The 24,333-nt window shown below is 59.1% G+C and overlaps 1 protein-coding gene and 1 long non-coding RNA gene across 12 annotated transcripts in view; one reads left to right on the top strand and one right to left on the bottom strand.

Moving 5' to 3' along the window:
• Window positions 1-10,379: 10,379 nt before the first annotated feature.
• LOC109490028 lies at window positions 10,380-21,297 on the bottom strand. 6 transcript variants are annotated; one of them, XR_004619787.1, is made up of 5 exons: window positions 20,532-21,297; window positions 15,407-18,571; window positions 14,976-15,230; window positions 13,021-13,075; window positions 10,380-10,783 (listed from the first exon to the last, which is right to left on the bottom strand). It is a non-coding gene; the product is annotated as an uncharacterized LOC109490028 (long non-coding RNA). The 6 variants fall into 6 exon arrangements; XR_004619786.1 differs by having other exon boundaries at window positions 13,021-15,230; window positions 15,407-15,425; window positions 15,697-18,571; XR_004619788.1 differs by having other exon boundaries at window positions 13,021-15,230; window positions 15,407-15,906; window positions 16,716-18,571.
• A 1,205-nt stretch (window positions 21,298-22,502) lies between these two features.
• Window positions 22,503-24,333, top strand: part of SLC38A10 (solute carrier family 38 member 10) — a 40,868-nt gene continuing 39,037 nt past the window's right edge. For 3 of the 6 annotated variants that reach the window (XM_034641330.1, XM_034641328.1, XM_034641327.1), the window contains exon 1: window positions 22,503-22,911. In XM_034641330.1, the coding sequence (XP_034497221.1) occupies window positions 22,813-22,911 (99 nt within the window). In that variant the 5' untranslated portion in view covers window positions 22,503-22,812. The remainder of the gene's footprint in view (window positions 22,912-24,333) is intronic. The other 3 variants (XM_034641331.1, XM_034641329.1, XM_034641332.1) reach the window with 2 other exon arrangements.

Below are 24,333 nucleotides of genomic sequence, written 5' to 3'. Positions count from 1 at the left end.
CAAAGCAGACGTGACAAGAGGAGGGAGTGAGAGGAGAGGGGCTCCTCCTTGAGGGGCTGGCTGGGAGTGGGGGGGCCCTGCAGGGAAGGGGAAATAGGCCGTGGAAAAGGGTCCAGACTCCTGACTGGGCAGGACCCACAGTGACTGTGGCTGCACCTGTGTGCCAGGAAGAAGAGGGGGCAGATGTGGGGCCTCCTGAGCCCTGGTGGAACAGGCAGCCTGGACTCCCTGGTCAGGCCTGACGTGGTTTGGACCTCGCTCCGTGTCCCCGCTGAGCACCTGCCTGCATCCAGCTCACTCTCTCACGACCCCTCTGCATGTCCCTGCTGCTTACAGTTGTAACTCCCAGCCACCTCCACCTGGGGGTGGGGCCTGCGGTCAGAGGAGTGAGTCAGAAACCCAACGGGCGGTGCCGATGGCAGGACAGGACCCTTGGCGTGGGTGCTGGTGTCCCTGGAGTGGGGGCCCTGATGTCCGTCTCTACGCTGCTTTCCCCCAGTGGCCCCAGCGTGGCTGAGAGGAGGGCGATGGGGGGTTAGTCAGCCCAGCTGTGGGCTCCAGCACTTTGGAAATACCTAAGAGTCAGAGGGGGTCAGCCTGAGGGGCCAGTTTCTGGGGCCTGCTCCCGTTGTGGCTGAAGTCTAAAGGGAAACTGATAAAACCCAAACCACCAACAGAAAGAGAAACTTGTTACACAAAATGTTTGAAATTTCTGCACGATAAAAAGCATCGTTACTCATTGGGCAAATGCAGATCGGAACCACAGTGAGATACGGCCGCGCAGCTGGGAACGGAGAGGAGCTGGTGGGAAGGTAGGAGGGCACAGCCCCGCGGGGAACGCAGCGTGGCGGTGCCAGGGAAGTGCCACGCAGCACAGCCATTCCACTCTGTGGCGTCCGTCCAGGTGAAAACATACATTCACATGCAGCCTTACATTGGAATGTTCCTTAATATCCCTGCACTGCAACAGCCCAGACGTCCAACCACGGGGACCCGCCACAAACATGGTCCATGCAGGCCGTGGTCACTACCCCGCAACAGGAGGATACATGCCACGAGCAACCCCAGTGAGTCTCGGAATCTCTGTGCTGAGTGTGGGAGCCGGTGCGTTCTGCACGATCCTTTTTTTTTTTTTTTTTTTCCATAACGCCGGGATCACGCCCTGAGCTGAAGGCAGACGCTTAACCGCTGTGCCACCCAGGCGCCCCAGCACGATCCCATTTTTAAGAAGTATTTATTTGAGAGAGAGAGAGAGCACAAGCAGGGGGGAGCGGCAGAGGGAGAGGGAGAGGGGGACGCAGGCCCCTTGCTGAGCAGGGAGCCCCAGGCGGGGCTCCGTCCCAGGACCCTGGGCTCATGACCCTAGCCGAGGGGAAGGCAGACGCTTAATGGCTAAGCCACCCAGGCGCCCCTGCATGATTCCATTTATATGAAGTTCTAGAAAGGGCAAAACCATCCTGGAGGGACAGGAAGGGGTTCCGTGGCTGCTGGGACTGCTGTCAGATGTGCAACCGACTGAAAAGGGTCTGCAGGGGCTGTCCTGGGAGTCGGGACATTCAGCCCTGACTGTGGTGCCCGTGACATGCCTACGGACATTGTCCAAAATCATCGAACTGTGCACTTAAAGTGGGTGCATTTCACCGTATCTAAGTCCTGTATTAATAATGATTAAAATAAACAAAATAAAATAAAAATCCAGCGGGACACAAACCGTCCCCTATCAGGTGACGGGGGTCAAGGCGGTTGGGGATATCCAGCTGCGCCATGGCACGGAGCTCGCACGCTCACGGGGGGGATGTTGGCACAGCTCTGCGAGGCGACGTGGCAGAGCCATCACAACAGAAACATGCTTGCCTTTTCGCCCAGCAGTTCCTCTTCCAGGAACCCCATCTTCCAGACAGGCTTGCGCGAGGGCTCAAAGACGAGGGAGCAGAGACGCCCTCTACACAGCATGGGGTACGTTGAGGAAGAGAAGCGTCCAGCAGCAGGAGGCTGGCTGAGCACGGAGACGCGGAACTTCCATCCCTGTTCCCCGGGACCGTCCCGGCTTAGCCCCGAGAGAGTCCCGAGGCCTGGGAAAGCCCCGGCGGGGAAGATAAACAAAACACACGTAGACGTGTAGATGTCGCCGCCGGAGACCCGGGCTGCTGGGGAGGCGCTAAGTTCACTGGCTTTATATCCCATCGTGCCACTGGATTCATTTATTTTCTGTGTATGTGGATTTTATAATTAAAAAAAATTTTCTTTAGGAAATGTGACCTTGGTCTGCAGTCTGAGGCAGGGGGGTGGGGCCTCTGAATTAACAGCCCCCAGGAGGCAGGTGCAGGGTGAGGATGGGGTCCAAGCCCGGGATGGGGAGGGGCGTCTCAAAGTCACAGTCTAGGGGACCCAGATTCCCGGGCAGTGGAGGCTGCGACCTTCTGGGCGGCCTCCCACCCTCCACTTCCTTCCCCTGGCTGTGAACCCCTCCGGAGGCGCCCCTCACCCCCAGGACCGCCTCCCGGAAATTGGCTCGCCCGCCTGGCTGCCTTTGAACCCCTCGCCTTCAGCAGGCAGCCCCCCAGCCTCAGCCAAAACAAGGCAGCCCAGGATTGTTACACAAATTGGCTGGTGGGGCTCTGAGCCCGGCTAATTCCTGTGTCTTAATGAGTGGGAAGATGAGGTTTTTATTCATCACTGGGGCTTTAAAAATTGCAGTAAAGTGGCCCACTTTATAAAGAAAAAATCAATAGAGAAAAGAAAACAGGAGTATGTAAATGGACAGAGTGACAAAAAGCAGGCCAATTACCCCCAAAACGAGACACAGTTATGGCTCCATTAACTCAATTATATTTTCAAAAAGATTTCTTGCGAGGCCCCCACCCCAGCCCACCCCCACACGCCTGTAATTTTTACATCAACTTCAAGCCATTAAGTCGCATTAAATTATTTTGTGGGAGAGAGAGGTGTGTCTGGGGAGGGGGAGCCCTGGGCCTGTCCGGCTCCGCTGGGGGGCTGGGGTCAGTGGTGAGCAGCCCGGGGACGCCCCGGGCAGGGGGATCCAGCTCTCAGTCCCTGCCAGACGATGAAGAGGACGTGCCACAATCTCCCCCCACCACGTGGACGTACCAGCACCTGGTGGTCTCCCAGCCCGAGGCCCCCATGCCCTGCCCCTGCACTTGTATTCCCAGACCGTTCACTGCTCGGCACACCCTCCCTCTGCCCCTGGGGTGGCCCTGCGTGAGCCCATCCACAGTGGGCACCCGAGCTCGCTGGCTTCATGAGCTTTCTCTTTGTCTTGTTCGAGTTGGAAAACTTAGTTTTTTTGAGAAATAGGAAAATAAAGTATTTAAAATAAATCACCACCAAAACCGGGGACTAAACGGGGATATATTCGATGCCCGTCCTCGGGCAGCCCTTTGCCGTCTCCCTGAATGTGAGGACCCCACATGACGTTGGGCAAGCGCTTGTGCTTGTCCAGCTGCCGACCGCCCTTGTGTCTGCCCAGGGGTGCCCGGACGGCCCTGGGAGCCCCGCCAGCACACCGCCGGGAGCCGGCCCACCCCCAGCCTCCTTTCCTGATGGGTTCGGAAGAATGGCTTCGGCTTCCTGTGGGCCCGGAGGCTCTAGGCTCACCGGCTGTAACCTGCTTTTCTGCCCGCCGCCCCCAGGGAGCCAAGGCCTGCCCTACATAAGCTTGTGTCCGGGCCAACCGGGATCCGGCGTTTAATATCACGGATTCCAGGTGAAGACTGGAGGAGGAAGGGCTGGGGTAAGGCGGGGCCGAGCAGCCCTCAGACAGGGAGTCACTAGGCAAGACGTCCAGGGACACAGGGCCAGGCCTCAGGCCAGGGAATAGAAAACCCGCGGAAACTCAGGCTGAGCAGGGTGTGGGTGACCCTGAGGCACGTGCCAAGGCCCTTCTGGGGTGGCCCAGTGAAGGTTTAGACCACAATACAGACAAAGCCCCGAAGAATCAACCCCGTCTGCCACTTGGGTTCTGAGACCCAGGCAGCAAGGGACCCACCCAGGACAGCTCTATGGTTTGGTTCCCAGAGGTTCCCTGCACTGGCCAGAGGCCGTGGGGGCTGCAGCAATGGGGGAGGAGGGACCAGGCACAAAGACAGAGAGAGGCCTTTGTGACCTGGGGGGCTTCCCCGCAGGGCCAGCCACAGTGACAGCACCGTGGGGACACTTGCGTGAACTCATAACCTCCGTCACCCACAAACACCCCAACTCGTGGAGCCAATGCTGCTGCAAGACAGGCCCCCACTCCCTCCCGCCCTCGGCCCCCAGTCTGAGGGCCCAGGGCAAGGGGTCCACAGTGAGGGTGGGAAGGGACGTGCCCACAGGCCTGTGTGTGTGCATGCGTGTGTGCGTCTACCCGCACTCCCACAGCCCGCCCCCATGCCCTGGGGAGCCTGCCGCTGGGGTGCTGTGTGCTCCTGGACCCAGAGATGCACACGCAGGTGAGGCTGCGGAATCCCCGGGGTGGAGAGTGGGTGCTTGCAGCTGGGGCCGCAGCCAGGCGCGGGAGTTCCCGGGGAGCAGACATGGGGCTGGGAGGGCAGCGGGGGCCACTGAGGCTGGCAAGTGGAGGAGAGCTGGTCATTGTCGGGGCCCAGCGACTTCCAGAGGGTAATGGGCTGACAGGGTACTGGGGGAGACCCTGCAAAAAGGGAGCACCCCACTCCCACCCACAGCCCTGCCCTGGACCAGCACACCCCAGCATGGGGACCCTCTCTTGGCCCCCAAAACCCTAAGGATGAAAGATGGTTCAGAGGGAGGGACTGAGCCCAGCCTTCCCTAGCTGCCCTCCATCCCCCAGGGGCCCAGCATCCCAGGGCTCTGGGGAAGTGGGGGGGACCTCACCTCCCTTGGGACTGGATCCGGGTGTCTCCTTGCTCTGTTTTCCTTATCAGTCATCTGTCTGCTCACTGCCAGGCCACAGGCCGCCAGCCAGACCTGCCCTTGCCAGCAAGTAGCCTGAAAGGACCATTGTTCTGGAGGGGTTTGGGAAGGACAGGGAGACCCATCTGCTGTCAGCCAGCCACACAAGGTCAGACCTGAGGTCCTGGGCTGGGCCCAGGAGTCTCCCCAGGGGCCAGCTGTGCCTGGGCAGCCGGTGGGGCCCTGGGGACAGTGCCCCAGCGAGGCCTGAGCTCGGGGGCCAGCTTCCTTGTTCTCAGCCCCTTACCCTGTGTGGGAGTCCAGGACCCCAGCCCCCTGAGCCTCTGGTCTGGCTGAGAAGTGGGGGGACTTTCCGGGGCAGTCCAGGGTTCATTACGGTGCTTAGCCCACCACCGTGTGGCCTTCGTCCCCATGTTCTCCTCCTGTGTCTCTCTCTGTCTCTGGGTATCTCCCCACCTCTGCACCCCCTTCCCACCCTGCCCCGAGCAGCCTGTCCTCCGCAGCCGTCAGTCTGCGGGACGAACAAGTGCAGAGAGGCCAGGCCCCAGCTGACCGTCTGGGCCTGCACTGTGGCCTCCCTGGCTCCCGCACGCCTGTTGGCCACAGCCGACCTGCCACCCGGCCTTCTCCGGCTCCTGCTCAGCCTCCCTGCCACCCGGTCACCTCCCCGAGAGCCGGGCAGGCTGCTGCTCGCTCCTCTGCCGGCCTAGCCCTGCGGCTGGGGCGCTGTGTCCCCCCCGAGGCTGGGGATGCCTGCAACCTTCCAGCAGCTGATGCCGGCCAGGTTTCTGCCTGTTTCTCCCTGGTTCTGCTCAGGGCGAGGCCCCTCCCTTGATTTCTCTTAGCTTTCCCCTCACAGCATGAGCCGGGCCCTGGGAGCTCTGTGGGGACAGTCCAGCAGCCAGAGTGGCCAGAGGGGCCCCGCAAGGCTGGGTGAGCCCTGGGGCTCTGCGGAGCCATTGCCTGGGCTTCCCAGAACAGTGGGTGTGAGTGGCCCAGCCCCCGGGAGCGGCAGGTGGCCGCGGGGCCTCCCAGGACTGGTCCCACCTCAGGGCGCTGTGGGTGCTGGGGTCACCTTGGTGGGGGTAGTGCCTGGCCATGGGGCCGCAGCCTGTCCAGGCTCTGTGTGCCCCTACTCACGTCACGTGTCCCGCCCACCACAGAGCCCCCCAAGGTGACGAGGGTGACTTTGAGGGCTCTGGCTGTCCCACACCAAGGTCCAGGCATCAAGGTCACCGCCAGCCTGTGTTGTGGGAAGGGGGAGGGGTGACTGGAAGGTTGGGGAGGGGGAGGGAAATAAAAAGAGATGAGATTTTGTAAAAGGTCCTCTAGCTGTCTGCTGACACTGTCTCTGGTCTCCATCCGTTTTATAGCCTGACGGCCCGGCAGCTGGGCCTCCTCCGTCAGGGCGTGCTGGCGGGGGGGTGAGGAGCCAACCCCCCCCCCCGGCCCAGGGTGGCCTGGTATATGTGCCACCTCTCCCCCTGCCTGGCCTCTGCTCAGGGGCTGCCCAGGCCACGGGAGCCCAGCCCCCAGCAGGACGAGGCCCCCCGCGCAGGCAGGACCCTGAGGATGCAGGAGGACCTGGCCCCCGGCTGGCGGCCACTATCCATGCCCATCTATCCCCCCTGACAGGTCAATTTTCTCCCATGTTTTACAGAACCTTTCAGCGCAGGAAATGTGATCCTGCGGCTGATTTATGTCCTTACCTGGTCTTTGTTCACAAGCTGCCCTCTGCAGGGCTGCGCAGAGTGTCCAGGCCGGGCTGGAGGACATCTCCTCCCCGGAGGGATTCCCACCCTCAGCCCCTTCCAGGGGCGCATGCCGACTGCGGAGCTCAACTGACACACAGCGGATTGGACCGTGTTGCCCGAGATGGGCCATCCAGGGGTGGTTTGAGTTCCCTGGTGGAAGGGCCAGCCGGGTACGGCCTCGGCCCCTGCCCCTGCGGGCGTCCTGGGGCCGCATCTGGGTGGGGAGGGCTTGCCTCTTGGCAGGGAGGGTGCCTGGGGTAATCGTGTGTTTTACGTGTTAAGTCCACTTCTGTTTCTCAAACCGAGTTCTTCCTTGGTGCTGTAGCGGAGCTCTCAGGGCATACGGGGGACAAGGGGCCCCTCTTCCCCGATCTCCTCTGGAGGAGGGAGCGGTCCCTTCAGCAGCCGCCTCCTGAAATAACTAGAATCTTGTGTGTACAATCGACGAGCTTGCGGTCTTCTATAAAGCGGCCCCGGACATAGGGAACTTTCAGGGGGCGTTCCAAGTGATGACCGCTCAGTGTCACGTGGCCCCCGGCCCGCTCCACCTCTGCCAGTTGCTACCCCCCACCCCTCCCAAAGAGAATTCTGGGAACCTGGGACCATGCGGTCTTTCTCTGTATCCCCACTAGTTCTTTTTTTTTTTTTTTTAAAGATTTTATTTGACAGAGAGACACAGCCAGCGAGAGAGGGAACACAAGCAGGGGGAGTGGGAGAGGAAGAAGCAGGCTCCCAGTGGAGCAGGGAGCCCAATGCGGGGCTCGATCCCAGCACCCTGGGATCATGCCCTGAGCCAAAGGCAGACGCTTAACGACTGAGCCACCCAGGCGCCCCTGTATCCCCGCTAGTTCTGCACGGTTTTGTTAAGTGGGAGATGCAAACATGGCCTACTGGGGGGGTGTCAGGGGGCACGTTGCTCCCCAGCACACCCCACTCTTGAGCAGTGGACTCTGCCCCCAAGACTAGCAGGGGCCATGCACAGTTCTTGGCTGATGGAGGACCCCCCACAGCTCTGTGGCCTCTGATCCCACAGGGAAACCCAGATGCCGGGCTCACCCTCCCTGGGAGCCGGGACACGTGTGTGACCCAGCCCTTGGCAGGCAGACTCTCCCTGGCTCTGGGTGTTGACCCCTGACCAAGCCACCAGGTGAAGGCCCAGGTGGAGTCCTCCCGGCGTAGCTGACCAGGCGCCCTGTCCTGGCTGGGCCTCCTAAGGGTAGGTCACGCTCTTCGTGCTTCTCCTCTCCCCGTGTCCACGTTTCACTGTGAGAGATCCCACTACCTTTTCAACCCGATTGGCGGTAAGAACAGTGCTGGTTGCTGTCACCAAACGCTGGCTGAAAGCATTTGGCTGATACAGGACCCACCAAGATGAAACTAACAAGGTTGGGACTTGAGGTTCCACTGGGGACTGTAGTCTAGGTTGTACCCATCAAGCCACCTGCCCATCTGTCCATTCATCCATGTACCCATCCACCCACCCACCCATCCACCCATCTGTCCATTTATCCACTCGTCCATCATTATCTATCTATTCCCACCTCTACCCACTCACCTTCCTGAATAGGGCACTAACGATATTCCAGGCCTGGTACTAGGCACGGAGGCCACAATGGTACTCGAACCCTTGCATTAGTCCTGATCTGGGGGAAGAGAGAACAACATGTAAGTCCAGGGGGCTCTGGTATATAGAACCCAGTTGGGGGAAGGAGAGGGCCACAGAGGCTTCCAGAAGGAGACTGGAGCTTTGAGATGGGTAGGGAAGATGGACCTGCTAGGCAGAAGCCAGGAAGGTCTTAGATTCTTCAAGGTGCATGGCTCTAGGAGGACAGAGAACAGAGTGGGGGGCCAGAAGGTGGACCCGGAGCTGCCGACCTGACGTGATAGGGCTCATTCCCAGTCTGTCTACAAACGGGAGAGGCATGAACAGTCTTGTGTTTTGGTGGCTGTGGCTGCTGCACTAGGGGCGGGGGGGGGTCTGATAGGGTGGGGTACACCAACCAGCTAAGGCACCCCAACACCCAACATCCAACCCTAAGGGACTTTCCGAGGTCCAGTAAGGGCCCTTCCTTCGGCCCCAGGCTTTTCTTCTCCTAGTCACCCTCCAAACCCTGGAGCCACTCCTGGCATTTTAGCAATAGTCTCCCCGGAAGCAGGGAGACGTCACAGGCAAGCGGCTGGTGGAGTTGCACGGGCCCCTTGCTCAGAAGGGCCCTGTGGTTTGTCGCTGTCTTGAAATTCTGAATAAATTCCTCTTTTAACTTGTGTTTTGTGTGTGGGACCCTCGAGCAGGTGGAGAGCAGAAGAGACAGGTACGCCGCGTGCGTCCCCCACCATGAGTCGTGGGCACAGAGTCCAAGAAGCCCCGTGAGCAGATCTGGGGGCCCATGATGCAAGAGCCCCAAAGTGAGCACAAGGTCAGTGTGTCGCATGCGAGGAGGCTGGGGGGGTCACCTACAGCCTCTGGGGGCCCACACTTTCCCTTAGAACCAGAAATCCCTCCAAATGCTGAAGGGGGTGATGTGTGGTAAGAGCACCCGTGACCAAGGGGCCACCACGTCCGTTCTCACTGGTGTCTGCCCCGCCCACCGAGCCCTCCCCCTGAAACTAGGCCGATGCCCCGGAAGGGTCGGGACAGCCGGGCTGCCAGACCCTCTCCTGGGCCCTCCCTGCCCTGTTTCCCAATGCGGAAGAAGCAGCAGGGAAACAGCTGACCTAGCTCCCCGCTGTCCGTGTTGCGTTGCTGGTAACGAACCCCAGGAGGCTGTACGTCTCGGGGCGCAATCGAGTGACCTCAGTGCTCCCGCCTGCACTTGGGGTGCAGACTGGCATCGCACAACGTGAAGGTGAGCGGGGAAAGGTGTGCCGATAGTTTACAATTTTTTGTACTTAGAATGACATTAAATAGGCAATAAAAACAGCACAACAAGTGGAGGACGGCGGAGGAAGGGAAAGCTTGTGCTCTCCTACCTTTCCGGGCACTGTCCTGGCCTTTTGAACAGAGCCCGTGTCCCATTTTTGCGCTGGGCCCCGCAGGGTATGAGTGGGCCCTGCAGATGGCAGAGGGGGCTCGCTCCTGCCCACGGCTGGGGGGTACGTGAGGAAGGCCTAGCCTGGGCACCTCTTAGGAGTCACCTGTTGGCGTGAGTCCCTCCCACAGGCTTGGGTGCTAGTGACTTCGGTCCCGCATCAGCTGCGGAACGGAGGTGACCTTGTGGCTCAGCCCCCGGGGGAGGAGCTCACCACACAAAGGGTCTCTTTCAAGACCCCCCGCTAGGGGCTGGGGGCCCCCAGGAAGGGTGGGGGCCGCTTCCTGTAGCTCCATCTTGGGACTGCCTGCCTGGGCCTCCCTCCGTGCCCCAGAACGCTGGCAATGGGTAGTTGGTCGTCTGCGAGGAGTGGAGGGGACAGAGGGCTGGACTGAGCCATGATAAAAGGGTGTGGACTAGCCACTGTGCACTTTGAAGCCCTGTCTCCTGAATGGGGCCCGTGGCCACCCCACTGCCTGCCTGGCATGGGGGGAAGAGGCAGGGTCCTCTTTTTTCCAGACGTACCCACCTCCCACACCAGGGAGGTGGGGACAACTGGAGGGGCTTGGGCCAGGAGCCCGAGTCTGGGAGACCTTTGTCATCAGTCCCACCCCCTGGTGGGCCCCGGCTGGGCCATGGGTGAGTGAACTTGGGCTCAGCAGCTCCCAGCCTGGAATTTCATGAACACACCCGTGTTATATGCAAATGTCATCTGTGTTTATCTGGGCACCGAAGCAACAATGACAATGACACCAGCTGGCAGTGACGGTGTCCACGTCCCGAACACACTTGCTGCTTCCCACACGTGGCCTGCTTCACCTCTGACTCGGCCGTCGCCGGTGCTGTGACTGCCCTCTCCATCCCCAGCGCACGAGGGCCTGTGAGCCACCAACAGTCCCGTGAGAGGAGGTTGGTCTTTCCCCTGCAGAGATGGTAGCAGCCCCCGTGGCCACTTGCCGAGGAAGGGACGGGCCATGCTGCGAGTGGGGGCCTGCGGTGCCCCAGGCCCTTTGGCGAGACGTGATTTCCTGCCTCTGCCGCGGGAGGGCGTTGGTGAGCGCACTGTCTCAGGAGAGGAATCCGAGGCTCGGGTGGAGACCCAGGTCCAGCCTGCGGGCGGGAAGGTGGGGAGAGCCTGTGGTCTGCAGGGAGAAGAGGGCTGAGGCCGCCTCCCCCCACGCTGGGCCGGGGCAGGGGTCAGTGTCAGTGTCAGGGGCAGAGACCGCTCCCTACCACGCGAGGGAGCTGACAATACACAGTACCCTGGAACCCGAACTCAGGGGCCTGGCCAGACCCCTGCCCCCATGAAGGCCGCTGTCCCCAGCCCTCCGCCCGGGCCCCCCAGGGACAGCGTGTCCCACATCTCCCACCTGTGCTGCCCGTCTCCAGTCTCCATCTCCCCTAGGCTGCCACAGCCTCTAATTACCCAGGCTCCGGGCCTCTGCACAGCTGGGGACGCTCTCAGAAGCTCTGTCCCTCGCCTGGGCATGTCACATTCCTGCATACCTCCCCGTGGCCCACTGTCCCGCACCACACCAGCAGGGCAGCCACGGGTGCAGGGAGCCTGGGGGGCTGCAGCTGCTGGAGGGGGAGGCTGGATAAGGCCCAACTGTGCCCCAGGGCTCCCAGCTGTGTCTCCCTCCCCCATCATGGCCCATCCTCCAACCTGGCAGAGGGAAGTCAGTCATTTATCACTCAGGGGCCACCTGGAGGAGCTCTGGGATCCTGAGGGCAAGGGAAGGCCCTCCCCAGAAGGGGATGTCCCCTGAGAGGCAGGACCATGTGACTTTTCCAGGATCTCCCCCCATCCATTGTGGGTCATGGCCTTCTCCGGGGCCTCAGCAGAGCCCACGGACTTTGTGCTCTCTGGACAAGCTCTACTGGGGGCACACCTTTTAGGGGAGACGGTGACATCTCTGATCCCTAGGTCGCTGCCCTGGGGAAGAATCCGTTCGGGGAGGTGTCCCTGCTTCTGGGGCCCACCCAGGTGGACCAGTATAGAATGGGCAGCTCCCACGGAAGTGGCTGGAGAGGAAGGCAGGCAGGGACCGCCAGGACCTTCCTGCCCCTGTAGGCCACGCCTGCCCCATGGGGGCTGCCACCGCTGCTTGGCCCTTCTGGAGTGGACATGGCTGTTGTCCGCTCTGTCTCAGAGCCTTTGGGGCATCTCACCCCGGCAAGCCTGGGGAGCACATATTTCCAGAACACCCTTCCCCATCTCTGCCCGACCCCCTAGATGTAGCCTGGGGAGCAGGAGCAAGGTCTGCACCTCCTCCCTGGCCTGCCTGGCCGAGGGTCCGTGGGGCAGCAGGCAGGACAGGCTGAATGTGTGCTGGGGTCTTGGCCATGGCTTTGTCCCAAACTACAGAATGTGGTCGTGGGACATCCTGGCTGTCCTGGGCCTGGTGTCCTGGCTTAGGGAGGACTGAGGCCCAGAGCAGATGGGTGAAGGGGGGTGGGGAGGGGAGCTGTATGATCTGGTGGTTAGAGGTCTGGGGCTGCTGGGGTCGGGTGCCAGCTCTTGACCTGTTTGGTGTTTCAGGAGAATAAGATCAGATGGAGAACGTGCCCAGAGATAGCTCCTGCCTTTCCTGTGCCCCCAGATCTGCCTCCAGCCTTGACAGGAAGGGAGCCTGCCTGTGCATTTCCCAGAGGCCTGCCGTGCGGACCCCGCCTGCACTGGCGCTGTGGGGACAGTGCCCCGGGCTTGTGCCCGCGACTCCCGCTGTCCGGGCGGGCGTCCCTGCACCCGTGGGCCCAGGAGGCGCCACGCTCATGTCTGGGATTTCAGAAAAGTGAAAACACGTGGATGGAAGCAGGTTTTCCATCGTGCTGATTCTCAGCTCCCCTCTAATTATGAGATGGCGGTGAGATGCAGGGGGCATTTGCTCCTGACAACCTGGATTAGATTCTGCACCTGTTGTCCACCCTGGGACTTCACGAAGCTCCCACCGCCACGCCTGCTCGGGGCACATGCGGGAGCCCCTCCCTGATGGGACCCGGGACACACTTCCCGCTACCAGCTAGCGGACAGGACCCAGACAAGGGCTCCTCACTCAGACGAGGGGAAGGGGAGGCCCTGGTGAGGACCAGCTCTGCAGAGGGTCACACGAGGCTCCTGAGGCTTGTACACAGGCCAGCCGGGAGGTGGGTCTGGAGTGTGTAATGGTGTCCGTTGGGCCCTCTTTCCCCAAAGGTGTCCTGAAATATCCCCATGGGCTAGTCCCACAGGCACTCAGCTGGACTCCAGCATTAGCTGAAAGACGCTGCCCTCTTCAGCTCAGCTCCAGGGGGTGGGGACTCGGGAGCCATGGCGGCCTGTGTCCACATCTCAGCCCCACACTTACAAGTTACGTGGCCTTGAGCAAGTTGCTCCGCCTCTCCGAGCCTCAGTTTCCCCATCTGTAAAGTGGAGAGGGTAACAGTTGAAGATTGCCATTGGCTACCTCTACCAGGAAACCCCAAACAGCAGTGGCTTGAACCCCAGGCTTGCTGTGTCAGTGGAGGGTGGTGGGCTGGGCCCTGCTGCCTCTCCCACGACCTCCATCCTCCGGGTCCGAGGGTCATACATTCCTCAGCTATGCTATAGAATTTGCCTTTTCGTAGGAGACATGGTCCAGAAGCACGCGACATGACACACAGTGGTAAATCCAAGGGCGTGTCAGAAGGCGGTAGAAACTGTGGGAAGAGCCAGGGCGGGGCAGAAGGTTGGGAGGGAGGGGTCGGTGCCATTTTCATTAGGATGGGCAGAATGGCCTCCAGGGGAGGCAAGGGGTGGACAGAGGCATGGTGGTAGAAAAGCCAGCCTAGGAAGGTCTGGGGACATTGTCTAGGCAGAGGTCACAGCTGGTGCAAAGGCCTGGGGAGGGCCCCAGCAGTGGGAGTGTGACTGTAGGGGAACAGCGAGGAGGGGTGCTAGGGAGGGGCTCAGTGGGGAATGGCGGGGCGCCGACTGTGCAGACCTGTGAGGGCCTGGCCTTTACTCTGAGTGAGAAGGGGCTGAGTGGAAGCAGATGTGGTCAGACCTTCTGGGCGCTGTGTGGAGAGCAGACTGTGGGGAGACCAGAGGAGAAGCTCCTCAGTGAGGAGAAGATTGTAGCAATCCAGGAAAGAGACATGATGGTAGCCTGCTTCATGGTGGAAACAGAGGGAGTGGTGAGAGGTGGTTGGAAGTGAGGCTGTCTGAACATGGACTCAGCAGGATTTCTTGACAGACCAGATGGGGGCGTACTGAAAGGGAGAAGCCAAGGATGGCTCCGTAGCAGCTGCAGGAAGTCCAGCCATCACATCTGCATTCCAGGCAGCAGGGATGAGGAAGGAGGGGGAAGGTAAAGAAGACTACTGAGAGGCCTTTCCTGAAGTCTGCTCAAACCCTCAGCTAACACCGGTTAGATCCTCGTCACAGGGGCGTGCCTGGCCGCGAAGGGAAAAGGGGAAGAGTAATCCTTTAGCTGGGTGCCTGCTTTCAACAGTGACAGAGAGATGCAGCCAGCAGGGAAAAAGGGAGTGTGGCTGCAGGTCAGGGGGCCACTCCGAGGAGCACTCAGCCCAGAGGCGGCTCCCGGTGGGCACTGGTAATGCCATGAGGACTAGTGCCCTGGGCCAGGTGGCATCCCCGATGGACAGGGCCTCTGGAGAGGGCCAGCACCGCGTATCACTCAGAGGAGAGGGAGGGAAACCGAGAGCAGGGCTGTGGGTTTGTCTCAAAAGCTGTCTAGGCGCCTGGGCGTCCTGGGATGGAACACCGAGTGCCCACGCTGCCGGGTGGTTCCTACCACATGGACCCTCTGGTCTGACCGGCCATCCCACCAATGAGAAGACCGAGGCCCCAGGAGAGCGCAGAACTTACCCAGGGTCCCTCCTTCCCTCCCAACCCTCTGCCGAGCCCTGGGTCTTCACGCGGCACCCAGGGTCCCGCCACCCCTGAATGCCAGAGTCGGATAGGAGTCTCGACTCCAGGAGCAACATCGTTTCCGCTCTTGGGGCTCAAAAAGGAATGAGAAATTTGGGGGGGGGCTTTCATTTCTGCCTTCCAATAGCTGGGAGGGAAGAATCCTGCTTCTCCAGTGCACCAGTGCTGAGAAGCACAGTGGGGAGCGAGGCAGGTGGGAACCCCAGCCCATCTGCTCTGTCCCGAGCAGGCCTGTCCCTTCGTGCTCCCTCCTCTCCACGTGCGAAGATGCTGGGGACACCATGGGATGATGGCCTCGGACCCCTGAGCAGTCTCAAGGGGCTGCCTCCTTATACCCATCGGCAGGGGCTCTGGTTGGGGCAGGCACCCCCCCTCCCCCGGCACCCGGACCTCCACTGGAGCAGATGCTGTGCGGTGCAGACCGGAAAGCTCTGAGAACATGGAGGCCGCTGTTGTCGACGTGGATGTTCCAGCACCCTCTAGTTCAAGAATTTGTTCCAGGAAAAGAGAGCCCTGCGAGGCCCTTCCCCTGGGCAAAAGGGCACTGGGGCCTCTGATCCCAGGACCTGGGGTGCTTTAGCAGGAGGGGAGCCTGGCAGGAACTCCATGCATCCACGGGACCCGTGCCCGCTGGGCCAGCCGATGCTACAGAGGACAGAGGGCAGGAGAGGCTGGAGAAAGCCAGGCTTTTGCCAAGGGTCTCCCCAAGGCATCACAGAACCCGGGCTCCAGGATCAGTGGCTTTCCCGGGGGGCAGGCAGGAAAGGACAGAGGTCAGAGCCAAGGGCGAGCAGGCGAGGGGTCCGTGGCGGGCTCCTCACCTTCTTCACCTGCAGGCACCTGCCGGAATTAGGGCAGGTTTCTCCTCTGCATGTGCTTTCGTCAGACCATCCCCCGGGGTTCTCCCAAGGAAGTGCAGCCAATTAGGTGGTTCGGTGAACCGGGCAGCTGGCTTGGGCGGCCAGGGGTAGTGAGGAGAGATGGCAGGGGAGGGGAGGGCAGAGCAGGGCCTCAAACCCGGAGTGTCCGGAGTGGACAGCAGGCCACCGTCCCGGGGCTGCCGTAGCAAAGTTCCATAATGCGGGGGCTTCCAACCACCGAGCTCCATTACCTGCCAGGTCTGGAGGCAGAAGTCTGAGCTCAGGTGCTGGCACTGAGCTCCTCCAGAGGGTGAAGGCGGGCCTTGTCTCCCAGCGCTGACCTTCCCGCGACCCTTGCTTGCAGGGGAATCGCTCCAATCTCTGCCCATCTTCACACGTGTGCTTTCTCTGTGTCCAGTCACTGGATTGGGGACCACCATGCTCATCTTAAGCGATTACATCTGCAAGGACCCTATTTCCAAATGAGGCTCTTTCCGAGGTACTGGGGCTAGGACTGCACATAAGAATTTGGGGGGCCACGATCCAGCCCGTAACCTGCTGGGGACCTCACAGGCAAACCACCACTCTGACTTGCTTGTGGAAAACACCCCTTGGCCGCCCCCACCAGGCACCCTGGGGTAATCTCCCCAGCAAGGCCCCCAGGAGGGCAGAGAGAGGGCATCGGGGCCAGGCTGTGAGGAGATGGGGGTGCCCTTCCCCAGTGAGAGACCCCTGCTCAGTGTCTCAGTGGATGACCAGTGTCTCGGACCCCAGGCATGCCCCAACCCCTGGCTCTCCCAGGCCCGCCCAGCCTAGGGGGCCAGAGCAGCTCTCTGGTCCTCCTCTCCTGGGAGCCCAGCCTGCCCAGCACAGCCTGGGCCTCGCCCCCCTGCCCCCCAGAACCTGAGCCACCAGGGGGTGACCACAGTCTGAGCTCTGGGAAAAACCCTTGGGTAGCAGCTTCTGGACCTGGGGACAAGGACAGACCCCCAAAGCCAGGCCATCCAGCCCCCTGCACCCAGCCCCATCTGGGCTCTGGGTATCCCTAACCTGGGGACACCGACAGAGGCATGCATGTTCACCCAGGGCTAGCCTGGGTCTCCCCCAACTTACGGGCCTCCCCTCCCCTACCGAAGGGGCCAGGGAAAGAATCGGAGGAGGGTACATGGGGAAGCGCCCAGGGCAAACACCCAGGGCTGGTGGAGGGGACCACATTCCATCTGCTGCTCAAACCTCACCAAGGCCCAGCCGGCCCCAGCCCTGCCCTCACCCAGGAAATGAAGGCCAAGCAAGTGTGCGTGCTGGGGGGTCGCCTCTGGAGACTACGTGCGCCGCCGGTCATTCTGTGAGGCTGCTGCCCCTGGGATGTGGCGCTGGTCTTGCTTGGCTGTGGGAGGGGACTGGTGCATTCCAATGGCGACCCATAGAGGGGTCCTCAATGGGATCTATTCCTGTCCGCTGGGCCTGTTGTCAGTTTTACGGCTGTGGGGTTGTATACACAGCGGGAGGCAGGAACGGAGCCATCAGGCCTGGGCTTCCCCCATCCTTCCACCAGACACCTCCCTGGGTTTGGGGCCGCCTCGAGGATCTGCTGCTGCAGGCAGTCTGAAAGGGGGAACCTCCAGGGTGGGGATGGGAACTGTAGCGTCTAGACAGAGCAGCCACTGGGCTGGAGGGAACACGGAAGCCCTGCCTGCCAGGCCCCACGCAAGGCTCCCCAACAGCTGCAAGCCCACGCCCTCCTCCCCGGGGTCCCTGGCACTGACTTCTGAGGGGCCATCCCAGCCTCCCATCGTTCCTCCAGTTTGGAAGCTGGAGACAGATGAAAAAGCAGAGAATTGCCCAGTGACGACACCGTCCGGGAGAGAAGGGCCAGTCCTCGCCGGACGTTACGTGCCCCTTCACAAGGAAGCCCAGGGTGGGGTCATCGACTCTGTTGTCCACTCACAAACACGGAGGACTGACCCTGCCCCCTGGCCCGGGCCTGCCTGCCGCCGGCTCTCCTAGAACCTTCTCCGAAGCAGCCGGAGCTTCCACGGGGACTGAACCCAGGCTGGGCCCCTTCGTGTCCTCGGTGAGGATCGAGGTTGGGGGAGCTGGAGGGCAAGGAGGGCAGAGAAACGCCCCTGGCGAAGTGGACCCCCACAGCATGGGAGGGACAGGGTCCTTACCTCACCACAGACAAGTGTCAGCATCCCTCTCTTTTCAAACATGGAGGTTGGCAGCCCCCAGAGTCAGGATCCACACCCAGCCTCCTCCTTCCCCAGACAGTGCCCACAACTGTCGTCTCCAGAAATCTAATGGAGAGTTGCCGCCCTTAGAGCTGCCACTCTGGTGGGTGCCCCAGAGCAGGCTCAGAGAGGTTCATGAACGTGGCTGGGGTCACACAGCCTTGGTGTTCCAGAAGCCACAGATGTCTCCCATGGGATGTGGGCATCCCATCAGCCGTAGTGATTGATCTCATGTGGGGGTAGTAAGTGTGGACGGGGTGCGGGGTCAAAAATAGCCACAGCGCTTCCTTTCTCCACCCTTCCTTTCCCTGACTTACGCCTCAGTCCTAAAAACTCTGGGCAGGGCAGGGTGAGGAGCACGTCTGTGCCAGCCGGGTTTGGGCGGTGGGGAGGCCGCCCAGAACGACGCGGATCGGGCGGGGGTCCGGGTGGGGGTGAAGCCAGCCAAGGGGAGGGTACTGGAGCCCAAATGAGGTGGGAGAGCATCAACCAGAGAGTTACTAATCCAGAAAGGGGGCATCTAGGCCCTGGACCTCCAGGAGTGTCTGAAGGTCGTGCTGTGAACCTGTGGCTTTCAGTCTCTACAGACAGGCTGAGGCAGACATCTGGACGTGATGTGTGGTACAGGCTCACCAACCTCCGAGCATTGCCACCGACGTGCCCAGGAGCACCGGCATCCCGTGGCTGCGAGCACACCAGGCTTCAGATCTTGCCTTCTATTGCCGTTCTCCACGGGAAGGAACCAGGGCTCCTTGGAGACATGACTGATGGCAGCAAAAGTACACGGGGAGCCGGGGACATCTTACGGAGCAGAAAGCAAAAAAAGTGCTCGGACAATGACAGGGACACAGCGAAGGACGCAGAAACCAGCTGAAGTGGCTCTCACCGTACAGATCTGGGATAACGAGAGCAGGGGGGGGGGAACAGTGATAGTCACGGATTGTAACCCACTGAATAAAAGAGGAAACCATGAGTCTGCACCGATATCAATAAATTGATAAATTGGAAGTTTGATAGGGACCAGGATATTTAGTTTCAAATTACCAGCCTCCAAAGCATTCCTTAATTACAAAGGAGAAAGAGATAACTTTACCGTGGAGAAGCCTATCTAATCAAGCCATCAGAGAGTGTCCCCGTAATTGGACAAAGCAAAACCCTGCAGCGACAGGATTCAGTGAAAACGTGGCATCACTTCTACGATATTCCTGCCAACGAAACAACTTAAATCTCAAAATGAGCGTCGTAGGTAGAATAATGCCCTCCCCAAAGACGTGCACCTTTTAATCCCTGGAACTTGAGACCTTGAGATGGAAAGATTATCCTGGGTTATCCGATGAGCTCAATCTAATCCCATTTCCTTAAAATTGGAAAACTTCCTGGCTGGGTCAGAGACAGGCACTGTGAGAGGGAGCTGACCCCGCCCCCCACCGCTGGCTCTGAGAGTGGAGCAAGGGGACCTGAGGTGGTCTCTAGAACCTGGGGATGGCCCTCAGTTTACAGCTGGCAAGAAAAGGTGTCTTGGTCCTACTGGCCCAAGGAGGTGAATTCTGCCGGCTACTGCAGGAATGGATTCTCTCCTCTGGCTTCCAGAAAGGAGCAATCTGCTCACACCTTGACTTCAGTCGGGAGATCCTTATTGGACTTCCGACCTACAGAACTGTAAGATAAGGGATTTCCGTTGGGTAAACTGATAAGTTCAGGGTGATTTGTTATAACAGCAATGAAAAACTAAGGCAGTGAGGAGACCCTGGACAAACCCAAATTGAGGGACACAGGGTGAGTTATTAAGCACATAGAATTCCTCAAACTTCATAAGACCGAATATAAGCGGCTATTTAGAAAAATGGGTAAAAATGAGCAGGCATTCCACAAAAGAAATGTGAATGGATGATAAAATGTAAGTAGGTGATTAACTTCATTTGTAATTAAGGAGAACAAAGTAAAACCACAGTGAGATTTCATTTTACTCACCAGATCGGCCACACTGATGATACCAAACGAAGGGGACAATTTAGAGCAGGGGACCACAGTGTATAGCCCTCAGGCCGAAAAGGGCTAGCCAATGCTTTTGTAAATAAAGCTTTATTGGAACACACGCACTCCTCTGTATGTGCTGGCTATAGCTGCTTTCGAGCTACAACAGCAGGACTGAATGTTTGTGACCGAGACCATATGGGTTGCACAGCAGAAAATATTTGCTATCTGACTCTTTAAAAAAAAAAGATTTATTTATTTATTTGAGAGACAGAGCGAGAGAGCGAGTGAGCACACAAAGGGAGAGGAGAGGGAGAAAGAGACACCCCGCTGAGCAGGGAGCCCAACGTGGGGCTCGAGCCCAGGACCCTGGGCCAAAGGCAGACGCTTCACCGACTGAGCCACCCAGGCATCCCGCCATCTGACTCTTCACTGAAAAAATTCTCCAGCCTGTGATGTAAACTAGCAAGGACTCCTGTAAGTACTTTGAACAGCCGTTTGGCCGTATCTGGGAACATCAACAGTACGCGTACTCTTGAATCTACAATTCCACTTCTAGCTATCTACTCCAGAGAAGCTCTAATGCAGGAAAGAGACAAGTACCATAATGGTCACTGCATCGCTGTTTATAAGGGCAAATAACGGAACAGCTCTGGTGCCCTCAGCGGAGCACAGATACACGTATTCTGGGCTATTTGAACAACAGGATTCCAGATTGCAGCGAGAATGACTGACCCCGAGAAGCAACACGATGGTGAATCTTGCCAACAGCTGAGTGAAAAAGGAAGTTGCAAAAGAGTACGTATGTATAGATCCATTAGCATAAAAATAAATGCAAAAATGCTCTACCCCAACACGCTATGGAATTAGTTAGGCTATACCTTTGGTCTCGTGCAGCACAGTCCAAAGTAACAATGGCTTAAACGGGGTGGTTTGTCTCTCCCTCGCGGAGCAGTATGGAGGAAGCAGTCAGGGGCTGGGGCGGCGGCTCTGCTCCGTGATGGTGTCCAGGGATCCGGGCTCCTTCTAGCTTGCTGTGCACTCCCACCGCAGTCCGCATGGCGCACATTGCAAGCAGTAGCGTGAAGCCGCTCTAGCTGCAGAGGAGGCTGGGAAGGGCGTTCTTTATCCTAGGCAGCTGTATGTGCTGGCAAAACTCGGGAGACAGAATAAATTAATACTAAGAGACAAATTGTAATGTTCCCCATAACTGTCTGGGGACATATCCACATGCGGTAAAGCTCTAAAGAAAAGTAATGGAGTGATAACGTCAGGGTAGTGATAATCCCAGGACAGCTGTGAAGCGGACAGGAAGGTGGACGTGTGGAGGGACCAAGGGGTGTATCTAAGTTTCTGTTAATATTCTTAGAACAGAATGGTGGAGTCATGTGTATTCATTATTCCCTGTTAAAACATACCTTCAAGCTTCATATCCTATCATAAAAATTAAAAAGGTTACAGAATGTATGTATGATTTATATAAATATGAATGAATGGCATGTACTATTTTGGCTTTGAATTAAGCACTTTTTAAAAAAAGATTTTATTTATTTATTTTATTTACAGAGCAGGGGGGAGGGGCAGAGGGAGAGGGAGAAAGAGTCTCAAGCAGACTCCCCGCTGAGTGTGGAGACTGGCCCGGGGCGATCCCAGGACCTTGAGGTCAGGACCTGAGCCTAAAACCAAGAGTCAGCGGCTTAACTGACTGCACCACCCAGGCGCCCCTGAATTAAGTACTCTTTACCGGGTATTCCCTCTTCTTCTCCTCGTGCGTGGGGCTGCAACAGAGCCTTCCCTACCTAGTGGCTGCCCTAAGCTGTTCTAAGACATAAGGTCCTCCATGTGTCCACAAACGTGGTCGCCTCCCAGCGACCTCTCCCGGCAGCCTTAAATTCTTCCTGTGCCGGTCCACCCTGCTTGGAATTACCTGCGCCATCCTGAGAAGGCCCTTCCTTCCCAGCCCTCCTGTGCCTGTGCGTCCATTCAGCAGACACACAGTAGTATCTGCCAGGTGTCAGGAATTCACAGATGTATCAGAGCCTTTCTTTGCTCTCTCCTCTCCCCAAACCCTTCCTCCTCCATTCCCATTTGTTCCTCGAGGCCCAGCCTGGAAGCCACCTCCTTCTTGAAGCCCTTCTAGATTTCTCTGGCTGGTCTCTACCCCTCCGGTCCTCTCACAGCATTTCCTTCACTCCTTTAATGTTGGAATGTCAGATTCTCTCTTCGTACTGATCCGCGTGCAGTTATAAAGGGCGCGGATCCAGGGAGCAGATCCCCACGCTCTCCCCTACGAGCTGTGTGCCCTTAGCGGAGTCACCAAGTCTCTCTGTGCCTGTGCGTGTCACCCGTAAAACGTGGGTGCTAACCCCTCGAAACAGGTTAAGTGTGCAGCTCCAACAGTTAAGCAAGCCCCGGTCCCCGCGCCCAGGGTACGGAGCACACGCCCGCACATCCGTCCCAGAGTGTAATCGCTTAAAGTGAACCCTTCAAACCCGCTCTCCTCCGAAAGGCGCTGCCCTTTCTCTCCTGACCGCCGCTGACCTTGTCCTCCAGCCCCTGCAAGGCGAGGCCCAAGAGACCAGATCCGCGGAAAAACCAGTCTTCTCAAGCTCCGGACAGGAGCTGGACCCCGTAGCCCGGAAGGCCCCGCCCACAGCCCCGCCCTGCCGCAGGCCCCGCCCCAGGAAGCCCGCACCCGCTTCCCATTGGTTTGAGATCTGCAGAGGCCCGCCCCGCCGGGCCAAGCCGCATCCTTACCCTCGCCAGCCCCGCACGACCCCGGCCTGCCCTTCCAGGCGCGCCTCTCATTGGTGCGTGCCCGCGGAGCCCCGCCCCCGTACCGTCACTTCCGGTCAGAGAAGCCTGCGGAAGGCGGAAGTGTGCGCTTAGAAGCGGTCGTGGAGACCGGCTGAGGTGGCCCTGGCAGGTCCCTGGCTGCTCTTCCGCGTCTGGAAGCGGGGACGTGCAGGTGGCCAGCGACAGCGAGTGGGGGACGATGCCATGAGGCCGCCGCAGGGCCTGGCGGGGTCTGGAGGTTGACCGTGCCTGCCGCCTTCCCGCGAGGCCGCCTCCTCCAGGCAGTCGCCCGTCCCTCTCAGGGTCTCGCATCCTCCGCGGTCCCAGCTCCTCGGCCCGGGACTCCCGGGCCCTCGACCTCGCGCTATGACCGCGGCCGCCGCCTCCAACTGGGGGCTGATCACGAACATAGTGAACAGCATAGTAGGGGTCAGTGTGCTCACCATGCCCTTCTGCTTCAAACAGGTGAGTCCAGCGGCACAGGGGTCGCCCCTGGCCGGCCCGGGAGGCACCAGGGCTGGGCGGGAGGCGGCTGGGCGGGGTCTGCGGCCGGGATCCGACAGGGTTCTGCCCGTAGGAAGCCCGCGGTGTGGGAGCCGGCGGCACCTGTCGGCTTTGGCCTGACGGTTCGCACAGTTAATGATTTCAGACCGCGGTTCGGAAGTGGAAAGTGGCCGCAGGGTTCCGTGTTATTTCTCCTTATTATTGTCGGGGTTTTTTTTTTTTTTTTTTTTTTGAGGTTTTAAGTAATCTTTAGGCCCAACGTGGGGCTCGAACTCACGACCACGACCGCAGGGGTCGGCTCCACCGGACTGAGCCGGCCAGGCGCCCCCTCTTTGTACTAATTTTTTAAAACTCTGACCCGACTGCACTTGCTTTTGGAGTGCACAGGTCCAGCCCTGCTGGCCTTGGGACTAGGTTGGGGTGTTGGTTTCAAGGTGATCCCAGAATTTGCCGGATTGTGGGTTTTACCATATGTAAATGTTACCTCAGCTGAAAAAAATCTGAAATGTATTTTAAAAATGGGTGTCATGCCAACATTAAAGGCCACATGGAAAAAAGCCACTGTCTGTGCAGCGTGGACCCATTTGGCTTCTGTTTAATCCACAAATAAATGGGTATTTGGTGCTTCGCTAAAGGGAGGTTGGTGAGATTATCAAATTGGGCAACTTCTTTCCTAAAAATGAACTCCTGGGCCTCATGTGTGCCAGGGATGGAGTTGCTGCTCCCCTGCGCACTGAAGGGCTGGCGGCTTGTGGAGGAAGAGGGGTGCGGTGCCACAGGAGGGGCAGGGGGCCGGGCAGGTGGCTGCAGGGCGCAAGGACCAGTCTTAGGCGATGAAACCAAATAGGGAATAAAATGCGCATTTTGAAACTGAAAGTGGGCACCCATAGTTTAATTTTAGATTAACAAACACTTTGCGTTTTCATGCTTTGCATCTTTAGGATAAAAATAGCACACACAAAATTTTTTTTAATCTAGAGATTATTGATCCCCCACCTTGAGCCTACCAGCCTGAATTGCTTGCAAGCTCCCATGTGAGTTATTGATGACTGTGCTGGCAAACGTGTGGGCGGGAGGACAGGGACTCCGGCTGCTCTAGCGCTCCGGGGGCAGCATCTGTGACTTAGCGCTGTGAATCCCAGCGTGCACGGCCACTTGCGGGCATTTCTGGAAGGACTACGCGTCCCAGGGTGCACTGCGTCTTGCCTGGCCAGAACTGCCTTCTGGGGCATGTGTGTGGTTGGGCCTCTGTAGGTCCAAGGCTGCCATCCTCCACGTGGGTCTGTAAAGTGCCACGGCAGCAGGGCTCTGGTGGGACCCCTGGGAAGTACGCTTTTGGACCTAGGTGATTCAGCTGTGCACAGACACAAGTCCCGGACTGCC

Source organism: Ailuropoda melanoleuca, chromosome 13 (assembly GCF_002007445.2).
Source record: "Ailuropoda melanoleuca isolate Jingjing chromosome 13, ASM200744v2, whole genome shotgun sequence".
Lineage (NCBI taxonomy): Eukaryota > Metazoa > Chordata > Mammalia > Carnivora > Ursidae > Ailuropoda > Ailuropoda melanoleuca.
Note: the sequence above shows the minus strand (reverse complement) of the source record. Positions and strands in the feature narration are given on the sequence as shown.